Source organism: Chrysemys picta, chromosome 9 (assembly GCF_011386835.1).
Source record: "Chrysemys picta bellii isolate R12L10 chromosome 9, ASM1138683v2, whole genome shotgun sequence".
In the NCBI taxonomy this organism is placed as follows: Eukaryota; Metazoa; Chordata; order Testudines; family Emydidae; genus Chrysemys; species Chrysemys picta.
The window spans coordinates 6125698-6148454 of NC_088799.1; the positions used below are offsets into that span (position 1 = coordinate 6125698).

Sequence of the window (22757 nt, forward strand, 5' to 3'; positions counted from 1 at the left end):
GGCTGTGGGCCCAGGCTCTTTGAGAAGAGAAGCGGCTGATAGACTCCTACCAGACGAGAAGGATGCTGCATGGTGCCTAGACGCCTCAAGGGTGGATACGTTCAAAATTCAGATGAGATCAGGGAGCTTCTCAAAATTCTCCATGGTGCGGGCACCGGTTGGGCAGAGCTCTTTGGGACGAGCAAGGGTTGCGTCTCGGGTGGCATTTCAGTGTCTGAATATTTCATCCTCTTTGTGGGCAGGGAGATCACAGGGGAATCGAGGGTATTGATCTGAAGGAATAATTGATTGCCCCTTTGCAACTCAGAGAAGCGCAGTCGCTCGAGCCGCGCTCCTTGACATTTGGTGACATTTCCTGAACGCTGCGTTTGAAGGGCCGGATACAGATTGTTCATTCACAACCCAGCGCAGTTGCTCTGGATTACGGGGGTATTTCTGAGGCCACGGCCCCAGCAAGCGACACCAGGACACTGGGGTTTATGGTCTGGGCTCTGGAAGGGGCAGCAGCAGGGGCTTGCATGTTCCAGGGTTAGGGTCTGTCCTGTGTCATTTACAGCCGTCTAACCAGCTCCTGGCCCAGAGGATGAACTGGCTTCTCTTCACATAGAGCTGAAAGTACTTCACTTCCTTATGCCCATAGGCACCGACTCCGTGGGTGCTCCGGGTCTGGAGCCAGGGCCGGTGCAAGGACATTTTGTGCCCTAGGCGAAACTTCCACCTCTCCCCCTGGAGCATCGCCCCCTCTCCCCGCGGAGCATCGCCCCCTCTCCCCTCGGAGCACCGCCCCCTCTCCCCCTGGAGCACCGCCCCCTCTCCCCTCGGAGCACCGCCCCCCTCTCCCCTCGGAGCATCGCCCCCTCTCCCCCTGGAGCACCGCCCCCTCTCCCCTCGGAGCACCGCCCCCTCTCCCCCTGGAGCACCGCCCCCTCTCCCCTCGGAGCACCGCCCCCTCTCCCCCTGGAGCACCGCCCCCTCTCCCCTCGGAGCATTGCCCCCTCTCCCCCTGGAGCACCGCCCCCTCTCCCCTCGGAGCACCGCCCCCTCTCCCCTCGGAGCATCACCCCCTCTCCCCCTGGAGCACCGCCCCCTCTCCCCTCGGAGCACTGCCCCCTCTCCCCCTGGAGCACCGCCCCCTCTCCCCCTCGGAGCACCGCCCCCTCTCCCCCTGGAGCACCGCCCCCTCTCCCCTCGGAGCATCACCCCCTCTCCCCCTGGAGCACCGCCCCCTCTCCCCTCGGAGCACTGCCCCCTCTCCCCCTGGAGCACCGCCCCCTCTCCCCCTGGAGCACCGCCCCCTCTCCCCTCGGAGCATCGCTTATTATAAACTTTCAAAAACGAATACTGCATAATATGGCATTGTTCATTATAATTAATACACGGTCGGCTTGAAAATTTATTAATTTCATTATTTAGTCTACATATTTAATAAAAATAAAGGAATAACCTGACAGTGTTGACATTGTTATGGTTTTCACTTGCACAACATAGCATTGATCTTAAAATAAATCACATACATTATACACAATACACTGTCACTTCCGTCCTTCATTCTTTCATATCAAAATCTACTACATTTTATTCTACCTTTATAATATCCAATTATTGTTATTAATAAAATTTATAAAATTAGAGCCTTGCATGGTGTCAAGTATCAGGGGGTAGCCGTGTTAGTCTGTATCCACAAAAACAACAAGGAGGCCGCCAGCAACTACACACCACACCACAGAAACACTAATCCAGGAACCAATCCCTGGAGCGAAGCCCGTCGCCTACTCTGTCCCCATATCTACTCTGGCAGCACCATCAGAGGACCCAGCCACATCAGCCACACCATCAAGGGCTCATTCACCTGCACATCTACTAATGTTATATATGCCATCATGTGCCAGCAATGCCCCTCTGCCATGTACATTGGCCAAACCGGACAGTCCCTCCGCAAAAGAATAAATGGACACAAATCGGACATCAGGAATGGTAACATACAAAAGTCAGTAGGTGAACACTTCAATCTCCCTGGTCATTCTATAACAGATTTAAAAGTCACTATTCTTGAACAAAAAACCTTCAGAAACAGACTTCAAAGAGAAACAGCAGAACTAAAATTCATTTGCAAATTTAACACCATTAATCTGGGCTTGAATAGGGACTGGGAGTGGCTGGCTCATTACAGAAGCAGCTTTTCCTCTCCTGGAATTGACACCTCCTCATCTATTATTGGGAATGGACTACATCCACCCTGATTGAATTGGCCCTGTCAACACTGGTTCTTCACTTGTGAGGTAACTCCCTGCTCTCCATGTGTCAGTATATAATGCCTGCATCTGTAACTTTCACTCCATGCATCTGAAGAAGTGGGTTTTTTACCCACGAAAGCTTATGCCTAAATAAATCTGTTAGTCTTTAAGGTGCCACCGGACTCCTTGTTGTTTTTATAAAATTAGAATGGCGGATACTCCGTCATACTGGGGGATTGGGTTTGGTGGGGAAGGGAAGCAGACCGGGTTCGGTCACTGGGAGGATCGGGTTTGGCTGGGGAGTGCAAGGAGAGCAGACCAGGTTCGGTCAGTGACAGTGACGGTTCGAGTTTGGCCGGGAATTGGGTTTGATAGGGAAGGGAAGCAGACTGGGTTCAGTCAGAGAAGGAATTGGGTTTGATAGGGAGGGGAAGCAGACTGGGTTCGGTCAGTGGGGGATTGGGTTTGGCTGGGGAGCGGAAGGGAAGCAGACCGGGTTGTCAGTGGAGTATTGGGTTAGGTGGGGAAGGGAAGCAGACTGGGTTCGGTCAGTGGGAGTTCGGGTTTGGCTGGGGAGTGCAAGGGGAGCAGACCGGGTTCAGTCACTGGGAGGATCGGGTTTGGCTGGGGAGGGGAAGAGAAGCAGACCCGGTTAAATCAGTGGGGTATTGGGTTAGGTGGGGAAGGGAAGCAGACTGGGTTCGGGCAGAGAAGGAATTGGGTTTGATAGGGAGGGGAAGCAGACAGTCAGTCGGGGTTTGGGTTTGGCTGGGGAGGGGAAGGGAAGCAGACCGGGTTTGGGTGTGGAGGGGGGAGAGGGCGCAATCTGGGTTTGGCCGGGGGGCGGCGGGCGGGGTAGGATTCAAGTGCAGTTGCAACAGGACAATGGGAGCGTGTGGCCTGCTTTGTCTTCACGAGTCCGTGGGGGGCGTGGGGCAGGCAGGACTGTGAGGCAGAGAGTGCGCTGCCCTCATACCAAAGCAGGGTCCGGAGCAGGGCTGGCTCCAGGCACCAGCTGAGCAAGCAGGTGCTTTGGGGCGGCCAAGAGGAAGGGGTGGCACGTCGGGCTCTTCGGTGGCAATTCGGCAGAGGGTCCCTGTCCCTCTCCGAGGGAAGGACCTGCCGCCGAATTGCTGCCGAAGAAGAAAGCGGCGCGGTGGAGCGGCTGCCGATTGCAATCGTGGCTTTTTTTTTTCCCCGCCGCTTGGGACGGCCAAAACCCTGGAGCCGGCCCTGGTCGGGAGGGTAGAAAGCTGGGGCGCAGGGAGGTGGGTTAAAGAGGCTTTGATGCCCCTCCACGCGAGCGAGCCCGCAGAGCTGCCAGCCGCAGCGTCCCTCCCTTCTCTCCCCAGGGAGCAGCAGAGCCGCCCCTGCCTGCAAATCCTGCAGCCCGCTCTCCGGGCATGCCAGGCAAACCGGCCCCGGCTGCACCGCACTGACAGCACAGCTCAGCCCCGGCGCAGGTCTTACACTTCCCACCGCAAGCGGCTCCACTCGCCTTCTGGCTGCTGTGCAATCCACAAGACAAACCACGTATTACTGTGTAAATGTACCTATCAACACAGCAATCAAATCAAAGGCCTTCGCTGACTTTCTAAAGGCAGGAGAGCAATTCATTGGGAGCGTGGTTCTTATCATATACGTCTTCCCTCCCTACAGTGTGCGATCTGCAGCCAGCGGCTTGATCTTGGTCTGATGAAGTGGGCATTCACCCTCGAAAGCTTATGCTCCAATACTTCTGTTAGTCTTAAAGGTGCCACAGGACCCTCTGTTGCTTTTTACAGATTCAGACTAACACGGCGACCCCTCTGATCAGTGGCGGATTAATAATTTTGCCGCCCCTAGGCCGGGAAATAATTGCCACCCTGGCCCCGCCCCGACTCCGCCCTTTCCACACCCCCTCCCCAAAGTCCCCGCCCCAACTCCGCCCCTCCCTTCCCTTATTGGATCCCTTCCCCAAATCCCCGCCCCCGGCCCCGCCTCTTCCCCCAGCGCCTGGCGTTCCCCCTCCTCCCTGCCCCGCGAAACAGCTGGTTCGCGGTATAAGCACTGGGAGGGGAGAGAAACAGGATGCCGCGGCGCGCTTGCAGAGGAGGCGGAGGTGAGCTGGAGCAGGGGGGCGGGGCGCGGAGGGGAGCTTCCGCCCCTGAAAATTTGGCACCCTAGGCCTAGGCCTTGTCGGGGGGCAGTGGGCGGGGTAGGATTCAAGTGCAGTTGAGCCTTGTCGGCCTAGGCAATAATACGGCGCTGCCTCTGATACTTGACACCATGCAAGGCACTGCATTTAGCCGTATGGACTGGAAATCTATAAAAAAAGGTCTGATGAAGTGGGCATTCACCCGCGAAAGCTTATGCTCTAATACTTCCATTAGTCTTAAAGGTGCCACAGGACCCTCTGTTGCTTTGATTGGCGGTGGTGCCCCCAAATCTTGGCGCCCTAGGCGGCTGCCTACTCTGCCTTAGTGGTTGCACCGGCCCTGGCTGGAGCACCACGGAAAAAAATGGTGAGTGCCCAGTACTCACCTATCAGCTGTTTGGCAGGCCCCACCGATCAGCTCCTCCCCCTCCCCCAGTGCCTCTCGCCCACCGCCCCTCAAGAGGAGGTGGAGTGGGGGTGGGGCCTCGGGACCCAGCAGGGGTGGAGCACCCGGGGGGAAAGCTGAAAGTTGGCACCTGTGCTTATGCCCACTTTATAGGTGGAGAAACTGAGACAGAGACGAAGAGACTTGCCCAAGGTCACACAATAAGTCAGTGTCAGGGACTGAAACAGCTCCCAGGAGTCCTGACTCTCAGTCTGGTGCCTCATGCACTGGGAAATGCTGCCTCCTTTAAGACAATCATCCAAATAAGAATCATTAGAAACCGGAAGTCGGAAAACAAAGCTGGTCACTGAACGACGACTTGGTGAATTTGGACAAAGATACAGTCTAAGGTCCTGACCCCAAGCCCGCTGAAACCAACCGCAAGGCTCCCACTGCCAGATTGGATCATGCCCTACAGGAGCAGTAGGGATCAGTTAAGGGATTACGGGCCCGTTTACTGGGGGGTTATGAGCAAGCGAGGGCAGTGTGAGGCACACCCTGCTTCATTTTATTTGCTCAGGAATGCCAGCGAAGTTTCTGCTGCTAGTATCAATCTTCTCACAGCACAAATCTGGCAGCAGTGCGTGTGAGCTAACCGTGCTTCAGGGCAGTGGCTTTAAAAAAAGCAGGATTCCTGTCATGAAAACAGGAACGGCCATATTGGGTCAGACCAATGGTCCATCCAGCCCAGTACCCTGTCTTCCAACAGTGGCCGGTCGGTGCCAGATGCTTCAGAGGGAATGAACAGAGCAGGGCAATTATTGAGTGATCCAGCCCCAGCTTCTGGCAGTCAAAGGTTTAGGGACACCCAGTGCGTGTGATCATCCTGGCTAACCACCATTGATGGACCTATCTTCCATGAACTTATCCAATTCTTTTTTTAACCCAGTTATGCTTTTGACCTTTACAACATCCCCTGGCAAGGAGTTCCACAGGTCGACTGTGCACTGTGTGAAGAAATACTTCCTTATGTTTATTTTAAACCTGCTGCCTATTAATTTCATTGGGTGACCCCTGGTTCTTATGTTTTGTGAAGGGGTAAATAACACTTCCTTATTCACTTTCTCTATGCCTGTCATAATTTCATACACCTCTATAACATTCCCCCTAAATTGTCTCTTTCTTAAGATAAAAAGTCCCAGTCTTTTTAATTTGTCTTCATATGGAAGCTTTTCCATACCCCTAATCATTTTTGTTGCCCTTCTCTGTACTTTTTCCAATTCTAATTTATCTTGTTTGAGATGGGGCGACCAGAACTGCTCGCAGTATTCAAGATGTGGGCGTACCATGGATTTATAGAGAGGCATTATGATATTTTCTGTCTTATTATCTGTTCCTTTCCTAATGGTTCCTAACATTCTATTAACTTGTTTGATTTTCACTGCATATTGAGCAGATGTTTTCAGAAAACTATCCAAGATGAAGCTGAGATCTCTTGCTTGAGTGGTAACAGCTATTTTAAACCCCGTCATTTTGTATGTATAGTAGGAATTATGTTTTCCAATGTGCATTACATTGCACCTATCAACAATAAATTTCATCTGCCATTTCGTTGTGCAGCAGCCTAGTTTTGTGGGATCCATTTGTAATTCTCCACAGTTGGCTTTGGATGTAACTATCTTCAGTAACTTAGTATCAGCTACAAATTTTGCTTCCTCACTGTTTACGCACTTTTCCAGATAATTTATGTTGAACAGCACTGGTCCCAGTACAGATCCTTGAGGGACACCACTATTTACGTGTCTCCATTCTGAAAACTGGCCATTTATTCCTACCCTTTGTTTCCTGTCTTTTAATCAGTTACTGATCCCCGAGAGGACCATCCTTCTCATCCCATGACTGTTTACTTTGCTTAAAAGCCTTTGATGAGGGATCTCATCAATGGCTTTCTGAAAGTCCAAGTACACTATGTCCACTGAATCCCCCTTCGCCACATGTTTGTTGACTCCCCTCCAAGAATTCTAATAGACTGGTGAGGCATGATTTCCCTTCACACAAGCCTTATTGACTCTTCTCCAACAAATTGCGTATATCTATATTTTTGATCATTCTGTTCTTTACTATAGTTTCTACCAATTTGCCTGGTACTGAAGTTTGGCTTACCGGCCTGTAATTGCCAGGATCGCTCTGGAGCCTTTTTAAAAGACAGTGTTACATTAGCTATCCTCCCGTCATCTGGTACAGAGGCTGATTTAAGTGATGGGTTACATACCACAGTTAGTAGTTCTGCAATTTCATATTTGAATTTTTTCAGAATATTTGGGTGAATCCCATCTGATCCCGGGGACTTACTACTGTTTAATGTATCAATTTGTTCCAAAACCTCCTCTATTGACACCTCAATCTGGGACAGTTCCTCAGATTTGTCACCTGAAAAGAATGGCTCAGGTGTGGGAATCTCCCTCACATCCTCTGCAATGGAGACCGATGCAAAGAATTCATTTAGCTTCTCTGCTGTCACTCCTCTAGGGAAAGTCAAGGTGGGGTGCAATTGAGTTTATGCTGAATAGAGACAGTGGGTTGGGGGAGAGCAGCTGAGAGAGAGAAATAATTTGAGCCCACAAGAATGGTGGTGGGTTTGTTTTAATTCTCAAGTTAAGCGACAATCAGCTCATGCAGACCAGAGAGACTCAGAGAGAGAAAAACCCCGAACTCGCCACAGCGTGGACGGCCCGGGGTAGCTGCTGATGTCGGAGGAGAGGCTGCTGGGCTGGGGAAGGTCCGGGACGAGGTGGTGAAAGGAAGAAAGGGAAGTGGAGAGGGAGCGAGACAGCATCTGCTCCACAGCCGGGCTGCCAGCACTGCACTTTGTGTCAGCTGTTAGCACATGGATCAGAGACATCTCTGTTGTCAGAAAAGGTTCCCATGTTTATGTGGGGAGGGTGAATTATCTTCCATGGCTCACGCGCGCCAACACATAGGAGCCAGCCAGGGAAAGGGTGAGTCAGCCTCACACAACAGCTCTTCCTTCTTCACGGGGGTCGGAGTAAAACCAGCCCCCCTCGCCTCCAGCATGGCCTCGGCAGCTCCGACAGGCCCAGGCCCCACTGCCCTTTCCCTCTGATTTACAGTCCCTCCCTGGCGGGCGGAAGGGGAAAGCGAGGGCAGCCAGGTGTGGTGCGTGACAAACTGAGCTCCCCGCGCCTCGCTGCGGGGTGCCTGGGCGAAGCTCTTCCCACCCACAGCTGCCATGGCCTTGCCCAGAGCTGCCACGACAGAGGCATGGCACACGCTCGGACAGCTGGGCACGTAGGGGGGTGGAGGGTAACACCACACCTCATGGGGGTGTTGATGCCTCAGCTACAGCTCGTCAAACCCACAGGCCGCGGGGGAGATCCTGCATCTGCACCCTGCCACGCTCCCTGAGTGGCTTTTCTCTGCTGATTTCCTCCACCTCTTGGTTCTCGCCCTCCTCCCCAGGGACAGCAGGAGTAGGGGTGTCAGGAACCCAGCGCTGCCAACTCTCTTGATATCTGGCATCTTTCTGAAACCCCCAGCTCCTCGAGTCCTGGGATTCTGGGAGCATCTCAGCTCTTGTTTTCTAGGCTGGAGCCCACGTGGGTGTGGAGAAAAGCTGGGGCTGCAACTCCTAAAGGTCCCAGCACCAGGAGGCAGGGAAACAGACCCCGACATTTAGTATTTTTTAAAGTTAGATGAACTTGGGGGGCTTGGAGCTGGCGATGCTGGAAGCTGATTCCCTGCACGTCTCAGGGAGCAAGGGGGGCTTGCGGGTAATCGGAAGCACCCAGTGGGGACTAGAGTACTGGAGAAAGTTGGGGGCTACTGGGAGGGGGGTGTTGGGCTGGGACAGCCTGGATGAAGGATTGTTGGGTGGTGGTTGAAGGTGCGGGAAGGGAGGAGAGAGCCTGGGGACGGAGGTAGTGGGACCGGGGGAGGAGGGTAAATGAGGCTGGCAGGTAGTAATGGCTGGAGCCTCAGGCTAGGGTTAGCAAGGAGACTTCTCCCAGGAGTGGGGGGGATGGGACCTGTTGCCCTGTGACTCAGGCAGCCGGCGGGCAGCGTTACCCTGTGACCAGGGCCCAGCCCTCTGAATGACAGAGGCAGTTGCTCTGAGTTCAGTGGCCATGTCTGAATCTCTCGCCCAGCTGTTTCAGGCCCCGATGCCCTACACAGGGAAGAAGCTGGGATCAGTGGAGACGACCTGCTGCTTGCTAACCTCTCTCTTGTTGTTTACATCCCGCCTAGCACTACGCCGGTCCGGTGCTGCCAGACACACCAGACAACCTGCAGCCGATGGCACCACCACCTATGCCGAAGCCAAGAGGCTGCAAAGGCATGGCCCGTGGAGTGGGACCCCAGCCAGTGAAGAGTTAATGCCCCACCTCTCTGAACCCAAGTTCTGCCTTCGTTCGTACCCTCGTGCCCCGGCGCAGCCCCCGGTGAGTTCGGCCTGCAAGGGGTGGGAGTGGAGATCATGCCACGGCAGTGCTAGCGGGTGGCACAGCGACAGGAGACATAAGCAGGGTGACTAGACACCGGACATGGCCTTCCCAACCCCCTCGCAGTCGTCGTGTCCCTCCAGGAGCCCGACTAGCGGGGAAGGCCCTGGCGGTGCCCTCAGGGAAAGGACGTCTCATGCTTAAGGGCGTCCTCCCCCTCCATACCCATCTCCTCCTCCTCCACGTTGGACAGGGGCAGCCCGTTGCCGGCGGGCATGTGCTCGCACACCGTGCTGCGGGTGGTGACCCGGGTGACGCTGGGCGAGTACTTCCTGGAGCCCAACCTCCTCAGGTGCCTGTGGCACATCACCTCCTTGAACATCTCCCGGAAGCGCGTGGACATCAGGTTGTAGAGGATGGGGTTGGCGGCTGAGCTCAGGTAGAAGAAGACCCCGGAGATGATGTGGACGTACTGGAACATGTGCAGCATCCGGCCCGTCCAGTGGGAGACAAAGCTCCAGACGAGCCGGTCTGTGTGGAAGGGGGCCCAGCAGATCCCGAATACGACAACCAGCACGACTGGAAGGAAGCAGAGAAAATTACCCTGGCTCACATAGGACAGCGAGGGTGGCCCCAGGAGTAAAAAAATATGTAAAAATTAATGGAGATATCCTATTTCTTAGAACTGGAAGGGACCTTGAAAGGTCATTGAGTCCAGCCCCCTGCTTTCACTAGCAGGACCAAGTACTGATTTTCTCCAGATCCCTAAGTGGCCCCCTCAAGGATTGAACTGATAACCCTGGGTTTAGCAGGCCATCCCTCCCCGCCCAAGTAGAGGTAGCTTGGGTCATAGGTAACCAAGGTTCAATTTCTGACTCTACCACAGAGGGATAACAACCTACTGATACTGCCCACTAACATTTACCTTGAGTCATAAAGGCCTGCAGTCAGGCCCGCCGACAGGGGGGAGGCAAAGGGGGAAATTGCCCAGGGGCCTGGGTGATTTAAAAGGGCCCAGAGCCCCCAGCTGCTGCGGTGGTAGATAGGAGCCCCGGGCCCCTTTAAATTGTCCAAGTTGGCTGCAGGACTCCTAGGCGCACGTGGGGCGGCACCGGCGGTGCTGAAGGCAGCCGGGCAGGCATGTGGAAGCCCTGGCCATGCCGGAGGAGTGCCCATTGACTGTTCTGCCCTGGGGCCCAGAATTGCTGTTGCCTGTGGTGCTGCGAGTTGTGGGTTCCTTCCCTGCTGATGACCCATCTCGGGGTGGGTGGTATGTACCTCTAACATGCCATCTTAGGGTAAACACCCATTTCTTTCATAGCCCTCAGGTGACTGATTTACGGCCTCCTTATTATGGTACTTACCGTAGCTGGCATCATACAGCCATGGGAAGGAAACGGGCCCTTACAATAAATGAGACATAAACCTACGAAGAGTTTAGTGGCTGCAGGATGGGCAGAGAGACAACAGAAAAAGGCAGGAGGTTTTGGTTGGTTCTGGCTGGCAGGCATGTCACTAGCGCTGCGTTTCTTCAGATATAGTCTACTGGTTTATTTGAATTAAGGGCAAGACACAAAAATAGGAGTGGATGGCTAGCAGTTAAAATGAAGCCCAAATACCACTTTGATGGGCATGATAGATAGATAGGGTATATGGGGTATATAGGGATAGATAGATGCTGGGGGTGTATGGGGATAGATAGATAGATAGATAGATAGATAGATAGATAGATAGATAGATAGATAGATAGATGGGGTATATGGGGGTTGTATGGGGATAGATAGATAGATAGATAGAGGGGGGTTGTATGGGGATAGATAGATAGAGGGGGTTGTATGGGGATAGATAGATAGATGGGGTATATGGGGATAGATAGATAGAGGGGGATTGTATGGGGATAGATAGATAGATAGATAGATAGATAGATAGATAGATAGATAGATAGATAGATAGAAGGGGTGTATGGAGAGAGAGAGAGAGAGAGAGAGAGAGAGAGAGAGATTATAAGAATTTGAAGGAATGAGGTTGCTCATTGCGATGAAAGGACGCTGATTTATGTCATGACATATCATTAGCTATCATGACATGTCACACAGCAGTTCATTGGTTTTGCATCACATGGTTTGTAACATTCCACAAGGCATGATGTGCATTCAATAGAGTTTATAAAATCAATAGCTTATCAAAAGTTAACAGCGGGTTAGCTGTTTTAATAACTGGTTAATCAACTGTCATAGAATCCAGCACGTCAATAGACTGCTTGTAACCATCTATAACATGTCCTACACCTGTCTGTAACGTGAAACATCTATTAACCCTTTGTAAACCATTTATAAATAGAACCCTAATATAAAGTGTGACCCAGTTCTTTCCCCGCCTCCACCCTCCATAAGAAATATAAGAGACATAAGAACGGCCAAACTGGGTCAGACCAAAAGGTCCATCGAGCCCAGTATCCTGTCCTCTAACAGTGGCCGATGCCAGGTGCCCCAGAGGGAATGAACAGAACAGGGCAATTTTCCAGTGATCCGTCCCCTGCCATCCGGCAATCCGTGCGATTCCCTGTAACTATCGCTCCCTCGTGCCCCTCTGATGTCTTGGACCTTCACCCAGTCTCAGCGGGTTTTTCTTTCCCTCCCCTGTCTGTTCTTTTTGCTTCATTTTGCTCTCATCCTCTCTCTGCTGCCACTCCTCTCCAGCCAGCGGTTGCTAAGTGTGGTCACATTAACCGGCTTTGGCCCTTGTCCCCCTTCCGTTCGTTATCCTGTCTCCGGTGTTTGTTTCTCTGTCACCTTCCCCAAGCTCCTTGACAAACACAGCTCCTTTCCCCCGCGACCCCAGAGAGGGCTGCGCCCGTTGTCCCAGGATACGCACCCGGTAGAAATCAGGTGCCTGGTCTCGAAGGGTTTGTTTATCCTGGTTAAATACACGGCCCTGGCGCAGACGGGAACGGAACGCCACGCCCCAGAGTCCGGGCGTGGATTCACGGGCTGGTGACCGGAGCCAGACTGGCAGTCCTGGAGCCTTCCCAGCAGCAGCAATGGGTTCCCATCTCTGCTCCCCCCAGGCCTGCCCAGCGCCATGCCAGGATGTTCCCGGCCCCTCCTGCGGCCGTGAGCCGCCTGATGCCAGTGTAAGGGGACTGTTGGTCCCTTACTAAACTCCGTGGGGGGTTTCTGGTTGGGTAGCTCCCAGTACCGAAAGAAAGGGGAAGGGTCGATGGGAAATTAGAACCCTGAGACTGACAGTCCCCAGGAACAACGCTCCAGGTCAGCCGGATTGACCGGGCAGGCTAATCAGGAGGGTCCCGTCTTCCTTGTGAGCTGGAATTGCCTGGGTCAGACAGAGTGGGGCTGACTTAAGGGGAGAGCAGGGGTCCGAGCTAAGCTGGGGAGCAGGGCCCTGCCAGCCAGAGAACCAGAGAAGCATCCCAGGGAGCAGGTCAGTGCTGGGAGGAGAACTGCAGCGACCAGACCCGGGGGCTGGAGGCAGAGCAGCAGTTGTGCTAAGGCAGAGAGCTGGAGCAGGAGCCGTCCGGAGCTGGGGGGGGTGAGCAGCTGGGGAGAGTGAGGGGGACCCTGGGCAGTGGGCCCAGTACAGGGAAATGCCCCTAGCTAAGAGGCCCAGACTTGCAGGAGGATCGTAACCCCGACGGGGGGCTGACGCTGGGAAGAAGGGTCCTGCCACCTAGAGCCTGGAGGCGTGTGGCCACCACCAGAGATGTGTCTGACCCGCAGCGTCCCTGCAGCACAGCCGGGCCTGGGCAGGGGCCCGGGACGTGTGAGGGACAGACTGTGAACTGCCCTGACATCCCAGAGACACTGGTTGTGACGTCCCCAGGCCACAGAGCGGGGTGACGTGTTTCCTTTAACCTTTCCCATTTTTTCCTTATTCGTTGCTGTTTAATAACTTGTATTTGCTTTGAGCTGTATGCAATGATCAATTGGTCTGGGAAGCGTCCAGTGTGGAGAGAGCGGGGACACCCTCGCCCCTGCCCTCAGTGACCACGACAAGGTTGGGGGTCGAGCCCTGCAGGAATCCTGGGCCCAGCCTTGTCGGGGTTACGAGGACTCTGCCACCCGGGCGAGTGGAAGGGGAGCCCTGAGGTCAGGCAGAGTGCGGGAGGGGAGCGGCAGGCACCCACCCAACACTGCCCAGGGAGCGCCAGGCTGCCCAAAAGGCTGAACTCGAGGTTAATGGGATTCTGCTGGTGTTTCACTTGGACGGGTGTTTATTTTTCCAGCGATGCTCACGCCCCCGGCTGCAGCTGAATGGGGCGGAGGGGAATCCGGAGTCGATTTGGAATGGGGCCTCTTCCTTTGAAATGCTCGGTCCCGAGAGAGGCCAGGCGCCATGCCCAACTGGGGGCCACCTGGGCAGCTTGGGTGGCACGCAGCAGTTTGCAGCGCCCTGCATACCAGGTAAACTCCTGGCTGCCTGGTTAGCTGGGGGCCGAGCAGGAGGCCAGAAAAGGGATTTCAGTCCTTATAGGAATTATGGATCCAGGAGACAGAAATGTCCCAGCTAATCCGAACGTCAGTTAATCGGGATTTGTTTGTACAAGGCCCCCATAGACCACGCTACCCCTAATAACGATTTATGTTTCTAGTGCCCCTTTCCTCCCCAGCTGCATCACCAGCGACACGCAGGTGGCAGCAGAGGCCAGGGCCAATGAGAGGGGGGAAGCCGGTACAAATTAACGGGGCCCGGCGGTCCAGAAGGGGGCCCGGGGCCCGGCTTTCCTGGCTTCCTCACCCCCCCTTGTCGGCCCTGTTTAGCCGGTCCGCCCTTGCTGGGGGGTGGGGGTGGGGGGCGAATTTTTTTTTCACCTTGGCCTGAACCCGCTCTCGGCGTCCCTGCCGGAGGCACCCAGATACTCCGGTGATGGTAGCTAGATTAGACAGAGTAAAATGCAGCTGTTTCTGGGGTGGAGTCCCACCATGGGGACATAGGAATTTCTAACGCTCAGCCTGCTCCTCTGGTCGCCTCTGTTTGGATCAAGATGGAGCAATGCATTCTGGGACATGTCGTCTCTGCGGGCTGCACCTCGGCCTTAGAGACGGGCCAGGCCTAGGAAGCGTTGCAGGGAGCCCTGTGGGGCCATGTGCTTAACCAAATCGCCTCAGGGCAGGTGAGCTCACTGTTGCAGGGTGGCATGGGGGACCGGGCTGGGCTGGGCTCCCCCTTGGCTTCCCCCTCCCAGCTCCCATAACTCTCCTCGCTCTGGCTAAGTGGAGGCACCCGAGGGTGCGGGCGGGATAACCCTTCGCCCCTCTGACATCCCTCTGGGGGTGTCCCCACTGAGCAGAAAAGCCGCTGCAGGGCCATTGGTACCTGGGGGTCTCGCTCTCTCACCCAGCAGCAGAGCGGCTGTGGCACATCCACACACGGCATCTACCCCACAGCACCGATCCCCTAACAGAATCATAGAAATGTGGGGCTGGAAGGGACCGGGAGAGGTCGTCTAATCCAGTCCCCTGCACTGAGGTAGGGCTAAGTATTATCTGAGACCATCCCTGACAGATGTTTGTCCAACCTGCTCTGAAAAATCCCCAATGATGGAGATTCCACAACCTCCCTGGGCAATTTATTCCAGCGCTTAACCACCCTGACAGTTAGGACGTTTTTCTAATGTCTGATCTAAACCTCCCTTGCTGCAATTTAAGCCCATTGCTTCTTGTCCTGTCCTCAGTGGTTAAGGAGAACAATTTATCACCCTCCTCTTTATAAGAATCTTTTACATACTTGAAGCCTGTTATCATGTCCTCCCTCAGTCTTCTCTTCTCCAGACTAAACTAACCAGTTTTTTTTTCAATCTTTCCCCGCAGGCCATGTTTTCGTTGCTCTCCTCTGGACTTTCTCCAATTTGTTACTTCTTTTCCAAAGGGTGGCGCCCAGAACTGGACACAATAGTCCAGTTGAGGCCTTACCCGTGCTGAGTAGCGTGCAAGAATGACTTCTCGTGTCTTGCTTACAACACGCCTGCTAACATAGCCCAGAAGGATGTTTGCTTTTTTTGCAGCAGTGTCACATTGACCACTCCTATTTCGTCTGTGATCCACTCTAACCCCAGATCCTTTTCTGCAATGCTCCTTCCTCGGCCGTCATTTCCCAGTTTGTACGTGTGCAATTCCTTCCTAAGCGGCGTACTTTGCATTTGCCCCTAATGAATCTCATCCTATTTATTTCAGACCAGTTCTCCAGTGTGTCGAGATCGTGTTGAATCCTAATCCTCTCCTCCAAAGTGCTTGCAACCCCTCCAGCTCTGCTGCTGGGATGAGGGGCGCTGGGTTACGTCCAAACGCGGCACACTGCATTGTGGGGACCCGCTGAGCCAGTGTGGTGGCAATGCTTGTGGCGTCCCTGGGGACGGGACACCTTTGCAGCCAGCGCCACTTCAAGCCAAGCCTGCGTTAAAACCCCAGGCACTGTTGCAGGAGGACACGAGGCCCTGTGCAGGCATGGGGAGCTCAGGACCGTCCCAGCCAACGTTTGTTTGCAATGCTAGCCTGTTTCTGCATGGCAAGGCCAGAACAAAAGGGATTCACTCCCCCCTCCCCCCCCGGTTTGTTGATCTGCTTTCTGGGGGCGGCCGGGGAAGCAGGTTGTGGAAAGGACGTGAGGTCTGGTTAACATCTCTCCCTCTCTCTCTTGCCAGGGCCGCTCTGCCACGTGGCTTTGCTTCTTGGCAAGCACGGGGCCTTCGCTCAGCCTAAAGCCAGAGCATTGCAGCCCTGGGGAGCACTGCAGGTCAGCAGACAGCCACAAAGCTCCGGCTGGCTTGGCCTCCCAGCGGGCACCTTCTCTGGGAAACGTTTCCTGCCCTGGATTGTGTCTGTGCCCGAGCGAAACCCACCAGCCAGCCAAGGCCTCCCTGGAAGCCCGCTGCGTTTATTAGCCAAATGAAGCAGCCCTCCATTAATGGAGTAATCACCATCCCGACCCTGGGCACCTCTCGGAGATTAACGAGCGGCTGGGAGAGCTGCTGGCTCAGATCTCTTATCTCCGGCCGGTTGCCAATTCCCAGCCGGTTAGTGCTACTGTGATAAAAGCCTCTTTCCCTAGCTGCTGCACCAAGCAGACACCAGCCAGGACCTGGGATGCACACGGTACGCGGAGAACCCACACGCCCCCGGGCCCCGGTGGTCCCAGCCGTCCTCTCTCGCACTGTGGTTGGAGGGATGCTGGATGTTGCTTGGGACTCACCCCTCAGAGGAGAAGCCAACGGCAGGCGTGCTAAGCATGCAGTGAGCGCCAGCCAGGCACGCTGTGGCACCTGATTCCAGGACGCCGTTTCCACCCAGGCCAAGCGGGTGCAAAATGGCACCCGATCAGAACGGTAACGTTTTACACCCACTTTCCCCAGCTGCCAAGGGGGATGCGGGCGAGAATCGGGCCCAGGAGCCGGAACCCGCCTTGGCTAGTCAGAACTCGCCCTCCGCGCATCTCGCTTTAAAATAACGACTACGCGGCAGATCTCCGCTCAAGTGCGGCACCAAAGCCGCGTTTCCAGAAACATAGCGCTGAGCTGCGGTTACCCACGCCCCTCTCCCTGCAAGGCATCGGCACTAACATACCACCAGGGCACTGCAGCAAGGCACAGCCCAGTCACACCTCTGCAGCGTAGCACACAGTGCCGCTTGGCTGCTATACGGCACGGCACCGAGATCCTGGAAAGGAAGCCTTGGGCTTAACGCAGACCGTCAGCGCCCCAGGACAGGGCCTGTAGCCTCTCTCTCTGTACAGCACCATGCATTCTGGGGCTCTTCCTAATTAATAGGAGGTTCCCCTGGAACGTGTGAGCCCCACAATGCACTCTCATGCACGCAGGGCGACCAGATAGCAAGTGTGAGAGATTGGGATGGGGGTGGGGGGTAACAGGCAGACAGAGCCCCAAGTATTGGGAATGTTCCTATAAAATTGGGACGTCGGGTCAGCCGACACGCACGCCCCTTCCCTGTACACCCAGCAACACACACGGCCGGCTAATTCAGCACCCCTTTGCTGTCCCCACGCACCCACCCAATCTGGAAAGGTGCATCGGAAGACACCTGTTGAGTGACATGCTGGAGCGGCAAAGTCACACTGACAGCGCGACACCAGCACCGCACGCATGAAGGCAACAACGCTGAGAGACGTACACACACACGCACACACACACAGAGGTACACACGCACACACACACAGAGGTACACACGCACACACACACACGCACACACACACAGAGTAAACACAGCCAAAGGGCTCAACTGGAATAAATGAGCGTGACTCCATTGACTTGGATGGGGGCTACGTCGATTTCCACCCGCCGAGGCTCTGGCCTAAGATGCCTGTGTTCCACCCAGGCCTGGGTATCTATGTACAAGCGGAGCGAGGGGCTGGGTTTGTTAGGAGCTCTGAGCCGCCGGCTGGCTGCGCTCACAGAGCGCTGCTCTGCGAGGGGGAAACGCTAGGGTCCCGGCGGGCAGGGGCTGGGGCACTGATGGGGGGCAATATGCCAAGATCTAGAAGGGAGCAAGTCCCATCCAGCAGGCTGGCCATCTGCAGGGCAGCTTTGGGGAGCTCTGGGTGCAGCCCTCACCCAGCCCCTCCTCAGCTCCCCTGGAAAGCCCCCTCTCCAGGAGGCTGCTAGGACTGTGCGTGGCGAACAGGAGTCCGGCCAAGAGCTGCATCCCAGCAGTACCCAGGGGAGTTGGGACCTGCTGCTCCGGTGCTCCTAACTCCCAGTCCCTCTGCAAAGAGACGCCAGTCTCCCAAGGGGACGGGCAGTGCTGCTCTCACTTAGGGGGTTGGGTGGCTCTGCCTCGCAGGGGCCTGAGTGCAGAGACTGCCGTAGCTGGAGGGGCAGGTGAGCTAACGCCAGGTCACCCAAGGATCCCTGGCTCAAATCCCTAGGCCGGTTGCTCTCCGCCTGTACCAGATGAAGGGGGCGGATCGCCTCCCTGCAGGGAACTTTCTCCAATGCGTATGCTCCTAGGGGCTTGCAGAGAGACTGCACGGAGCCTGGCCTGTTCCAGTCTGGACTGCCCAAGGCCTTCCAGATCTGCAGTCCCCTTTGCAACGCCTTGGAGCTGGGCTGCATCCGCCCGCCACCACTGTGCTGCGTGGTGCCCAGGTCCCCTTGGAGCTCTCACTTGGTCCTGCACTCCAGCAGCTGGGCTGCAGGACGCAGGGGGCCTGCCCTAGCCGCCCAGTGAAAACGCAGGTTGGGGATGCCTCTCCCTGCACCTTCTGTGATGCAGGGGACCAGCCGCCGAGGGGAATCACGAGCTCTCCCCGGCCTCACCCCCCTCATCTCCACTTACACAGCATCTTAGTCACCTGCCTCCTCCTGATCTTCTGCTGCTGGACGCGGATGTTGTGGTAGTCGCAGTCCCCGCCCGATTTGGCCTCCAGGGCTTGCAGCATCTTCTCCTTCTTCAGCTGCAGCCCGATGAGCAGGTAAAGGATGCTGATGGTGCCCATAGGCAGGAAGAAGAAGAGGATGGTGGTGATCTGGATGATGAAGTTGTAAATCAGGCGGGGTTTCACCAGGGTGCAGATGGCCGAGTCCGGCACCACCCCCCTGCCCGGCACATAGAGGGGCTGGATACCATGCAGGCTGGTGTTGGGGATGGAGCAGAGCACGGACAACACCCAGACCGTGACGATGACCCGCTTGGCGTGCTTCCTAGTCACCACGTACTTGGCCTTGAGCGGGTGGACCACAGCGATGTAGCGCTCCACGCTCAGCGCCGTCACGTTGAGGATGGAGGCGAAGCAGACTGCCTCAAAGAGCAACGTCTTGAAGTAGCAGCCCCCGGCGCCCAGGAGGAAGGGGTAGTTGCTCCACATCTCGTAGAGCTCCAGCGGCATCCCCAACAGCAGCACCAGCAGGTCGGAGACTGCCAGGCTGAACAGGTAATAGTTCGTGGGCGTCCTCATGAACCGGTGGCGCACGATGACCAGGCAGGTCAGCGTGTTGCCGATGGCCCCCACCATGAAGATCAGCAGGTAGGTGGCGCAGACTGGGATGAAGAAGCTGGATCTCCGGGGGCCCAGGTATTTGTCCTGCAGCTGCTCCACCGTCAGGTTCAAGTCCTTGGGGTCGACGTGGCTAAAGGCAGCGTCCTGCTCGCTTCGGTTGCACAGATCCTGGTAGTCCAGCAGCGCAGGGAGGTCTCTGTGGGGCAGGCTGGAGCAATTGGCGGAGGGATACATGGTCTCCTGCTGCAAAGAGACTGGACTGGATTAGAGAGATGCCTTAAAGCCACCCTCATTCCCATCCCCAGTGGCAGCTCCTCAACCGTCCTCTCTTCACTGCCAGAGGTGCTCGGCTAGGCAGGGCCCAGCACGGGCCTCCATGTCGCAGGTGAACCGTGAGCACTTTGGGGTCACTGGGACCGGACCAGGAGCTGTCTAGGATGCTGGCAAGTGGCCAGCCTGGGGTGGACTGAATGGCTGCCCCACGACACCGCGGGGCTGCAGCGGGTTGAAATGCAACCCGGGCCAGCGCATGCTCCTCGGGAACGATGGGCCCAGGCCACGGCTAACGCAGCCTGCCATGCCCCGAGGGGGACCCCGAGCCTGGCTTGGCCCGGCCGTGCTGTCACCAGCTATCTGTGCTGCAGGCCGGGGGAGAGCTGCTGTAAGGGGCATGGGGGCATCCCATGTGGCGGCAGCTTTCCAAACACCAGCGCAGCAGAGGCAAGTGAAAAATCCCCACTCTGCCTGGCACAGGGGAGGGGGGAATACGGGCAGTGCTGCTGGCTTGCTCCTGTGCCAAAATTTGGCCCTTGACCCGAATTTACAAAACCCTGGGGCCACGTGCCAGGGAAAAGTCACTGGGTGACTGGGCTGGATGGGCCAGTCTGCATCATTGACAGCTTCCTGTGCCAACCAGGTGGGGTTTTTAAAACCTCCAACCTCACCCAAACCTGCCCCCCAAACCTCCCCGCTCCCTACAGCCCTGTCCCTCCAAACCCCACCCTTCAACACTCCCCATTCAGTACAATCCAATCCATGGTTTCACTCCTTCCTCTCTACACCCCTCCTCATCCACCCCCCACAAAAGCCAGGCCTGGCAGAAGCTTCTGTCTAGCACAAATTTGCCTGTCCCGAGTATAACCAGATCTGTCTCCAGGAGACCCTGTGGCCTCCCGAACCACGTTACAAACAGACGTTCCCCCGCACAGCCTGAGCCTGCTGCATTTCCCTAACTCCGCACAGGTGAAGAGCGCCAAGAAGCCGGGCACAGCTCAGTCCCGTGGGGCCCTTTTTGCCTGGCTCAGGAAAATGCTACTTCAGTCGCTCCCATCTCGCAGAGTAGCCTTCCCTGGCTGCATGGGCCGGGGCTGCCAGGGCCGTGTTATCAGGGGGTCAGTGTCATCCGATTACCAGTCCCGGGGGTGCTCGGCTAGACTGGCACCGTCTCTTTCCTGCAAAGCTTTCTCGGCAGCCGTTAACACCATCTCCATGTGGCTGTTCTCCACCCCCCGCACACAGGCAAGAAGCGAAGCCAGGATGCAATTTGACAGTCAACCCAGAAAAGCTCTGGGCGATCGCCCCAGTTCAGACGTCCCTAGCTGGGTGACGGGGATACAGGGACGGCCAGAACATCATCCTGGGGAAAATGGCTCTTCATCCCAGTGCCCTCTGGTCCAGGGGACAATTTACACGGGTGCTAGATTAAATGCAAAACCCTCGGCAGGACAGGGACCGGGGCTTGGGTTTTGCCAGCTTAACAAACAGGCCGGGAAAAAAAATCTCTGGTGCTTTAAACTTCATGTCCATGTCCTTTCAGATCCTCCCTGAAAGCCTCTGCCAATTCTCTCGCCTTTCCCTTCGCCCTCCTTCTGCTCTGTTAGTCACCTGGGGACGCAGATGGGGAGGGAAGACACCACTTTGCATCGTGCTAGTCACGGCCAGGACTTCCAAGGGGTTGTATTTCCCTCCCGTCTACGGCACCTGTTTGCAGCGGAGAAACACATCCTTGACTCCTGTAGCTCTGCGAGGGGGTTATTGCCACCCTGCGGTGCAGCGCATGCTAAAGATGCTCTAAAAAAAATAATCAAGTGGTTTTGAAAGAGCCCCACAGGCCAGAGGCAGCCCGAGGGGACGCTGACACGGCCACCAGTGCTGCTAGTGGGGGAATGAATCGAGTTCTGATTTTTTATTTGTGCTCGGTGATGGAAAAGACATAAATAACTCCGCTCTCGTCCTGAAGTGCTGACACAGTCTGATAGACTCAGGAAGGCAAATCTCCTTGCAGGAGAGATGCCACCTCTTAAGTGAGAGAGGCAGAGATTTCTCTTCTCCTGCTTGGCACACGGACTCTTGGCCAGGACGGGGCCACCCCTTTAAGTGCAAACCTCGCTCCCTGCCCCCCAAAACCATCTCGGGCACGGAGAGCACTGGCCAGGCAGGCTGTGTGTGCAGCGCTAAACCCACACGCTGCTCACAGCCAGCTCAAAGCTGCAGGCAAAGTCCAATTTAACAGCCATGAGAAGTTTAAGCTGAGACTGGTCCCTTATTACTGAACGGGATTCTAATAAAACAGTCACATCCAATAATAAACTTACACTCACTCGCCTGCTTCCCAGAGTCTGTCTACAGAGCCTATATCCAATGTCTGTCTAGCCGTCCATCTCTCTGTCTGTCCATACACCGATCCCATCTATCACTCCAGTACACATCCAGCATCTGTCTGTTTATCCGATATCTGTCTATCCAGCCAGCCATCCACCTGCCCTGGAATGTGCATCCATCCATTCACACCTGCACCGTGCCTGCCCCTCGGGACTGCAGTTTCGGAGTTTTATCACATTTCCTCCACGCCTGAGATAGAATACGTCTCGTCGGTTCCAGCCGTACCGCCCCAGCCCGTCGGCTCCCCTTGCCTCGCTCCTCTCCACGCAGCTTGCTAAAGCGAGAGCAGGATTTTAGCCCCGCCGCTGCTCTATTTTCAGATGCTGCCCCCGTCTTAGGAACACGCCCGTCACCCTCCAAACTGTCTGCTTTTTCCAAGCTGTGGGAATCCACTTTTTCTCCACCACCTAGCGACTTGGAGCGGGGCGATCGGGGTTCCCGGACACCCAATGCTACGTTCATTTTCCAGAACCACAACAACAAAAAAGCAAAATCCAGATTTCGTTCTGGCAGAGGGGGACGCTCACCTTGCTACGCAGCCCGGCTGCAGAAAGACTTCCCCGGGCTTCCAGCCCTGCTCATTTTCCAAGCTCGCTCAGGGAGTTTGGAGGAGGCGAAGAGGAGACGGTTAAAGTCTTCACTCCATCTCAGCGCTGGGGCGTGTGCGTGTGAGCTTGTGACAGACTGGAGGGAAAAAGCATCAATGAATGGGGAGGTTGCCTGCCTCGGGGTGGGGGGGCCGAGTGAGGGCTGGAGGGGGGGCTGCCTGTAGCTGCTGGCTTTTCAAGCACCACCAGGGGGCATTGCAGTCTAGTCTCTAATCACAGCTGCGGAGCTGGATCCGGGGAAGGGGCTTTGTGTTGCAGCCAGGGCCATGGCAGGCCCCCCCCTCAGGGCCTGGGCCTTTGACCCAC

At 55.7% G+C, this 22757-nt stretch overlaps 1 protein-coding gene across 1 annotated transcript; it reads right to left on the reverse strand.

The window, feature by feature from the left end:
- Positions 1-7396: 7396 nt before the first annotated feature.
- On the reverse strand, positions 7397-22525 carry NMUR1 (neuromedin U receptor 1). The gene is made up of 3 exons (XM_005292560.4): positions 22371-22525; positions 18522-19425; positions 7397-9795 (listed from the first exon to the last, which is right to left on the reverse strand). Exons 2-3 carry the CDS (start codon positions 19414-19416, stop codon positions 9395-9397), a joined length of 1296 nt encoding a protein of 431 aa, XP_005292617.1. The 5' UTR covers positions 19417-19425; positions 22371-22525; the 3' UTR covers positions 7397-9394.
- Positions 22526-22757: the final 232 nt, after the last annotated feature.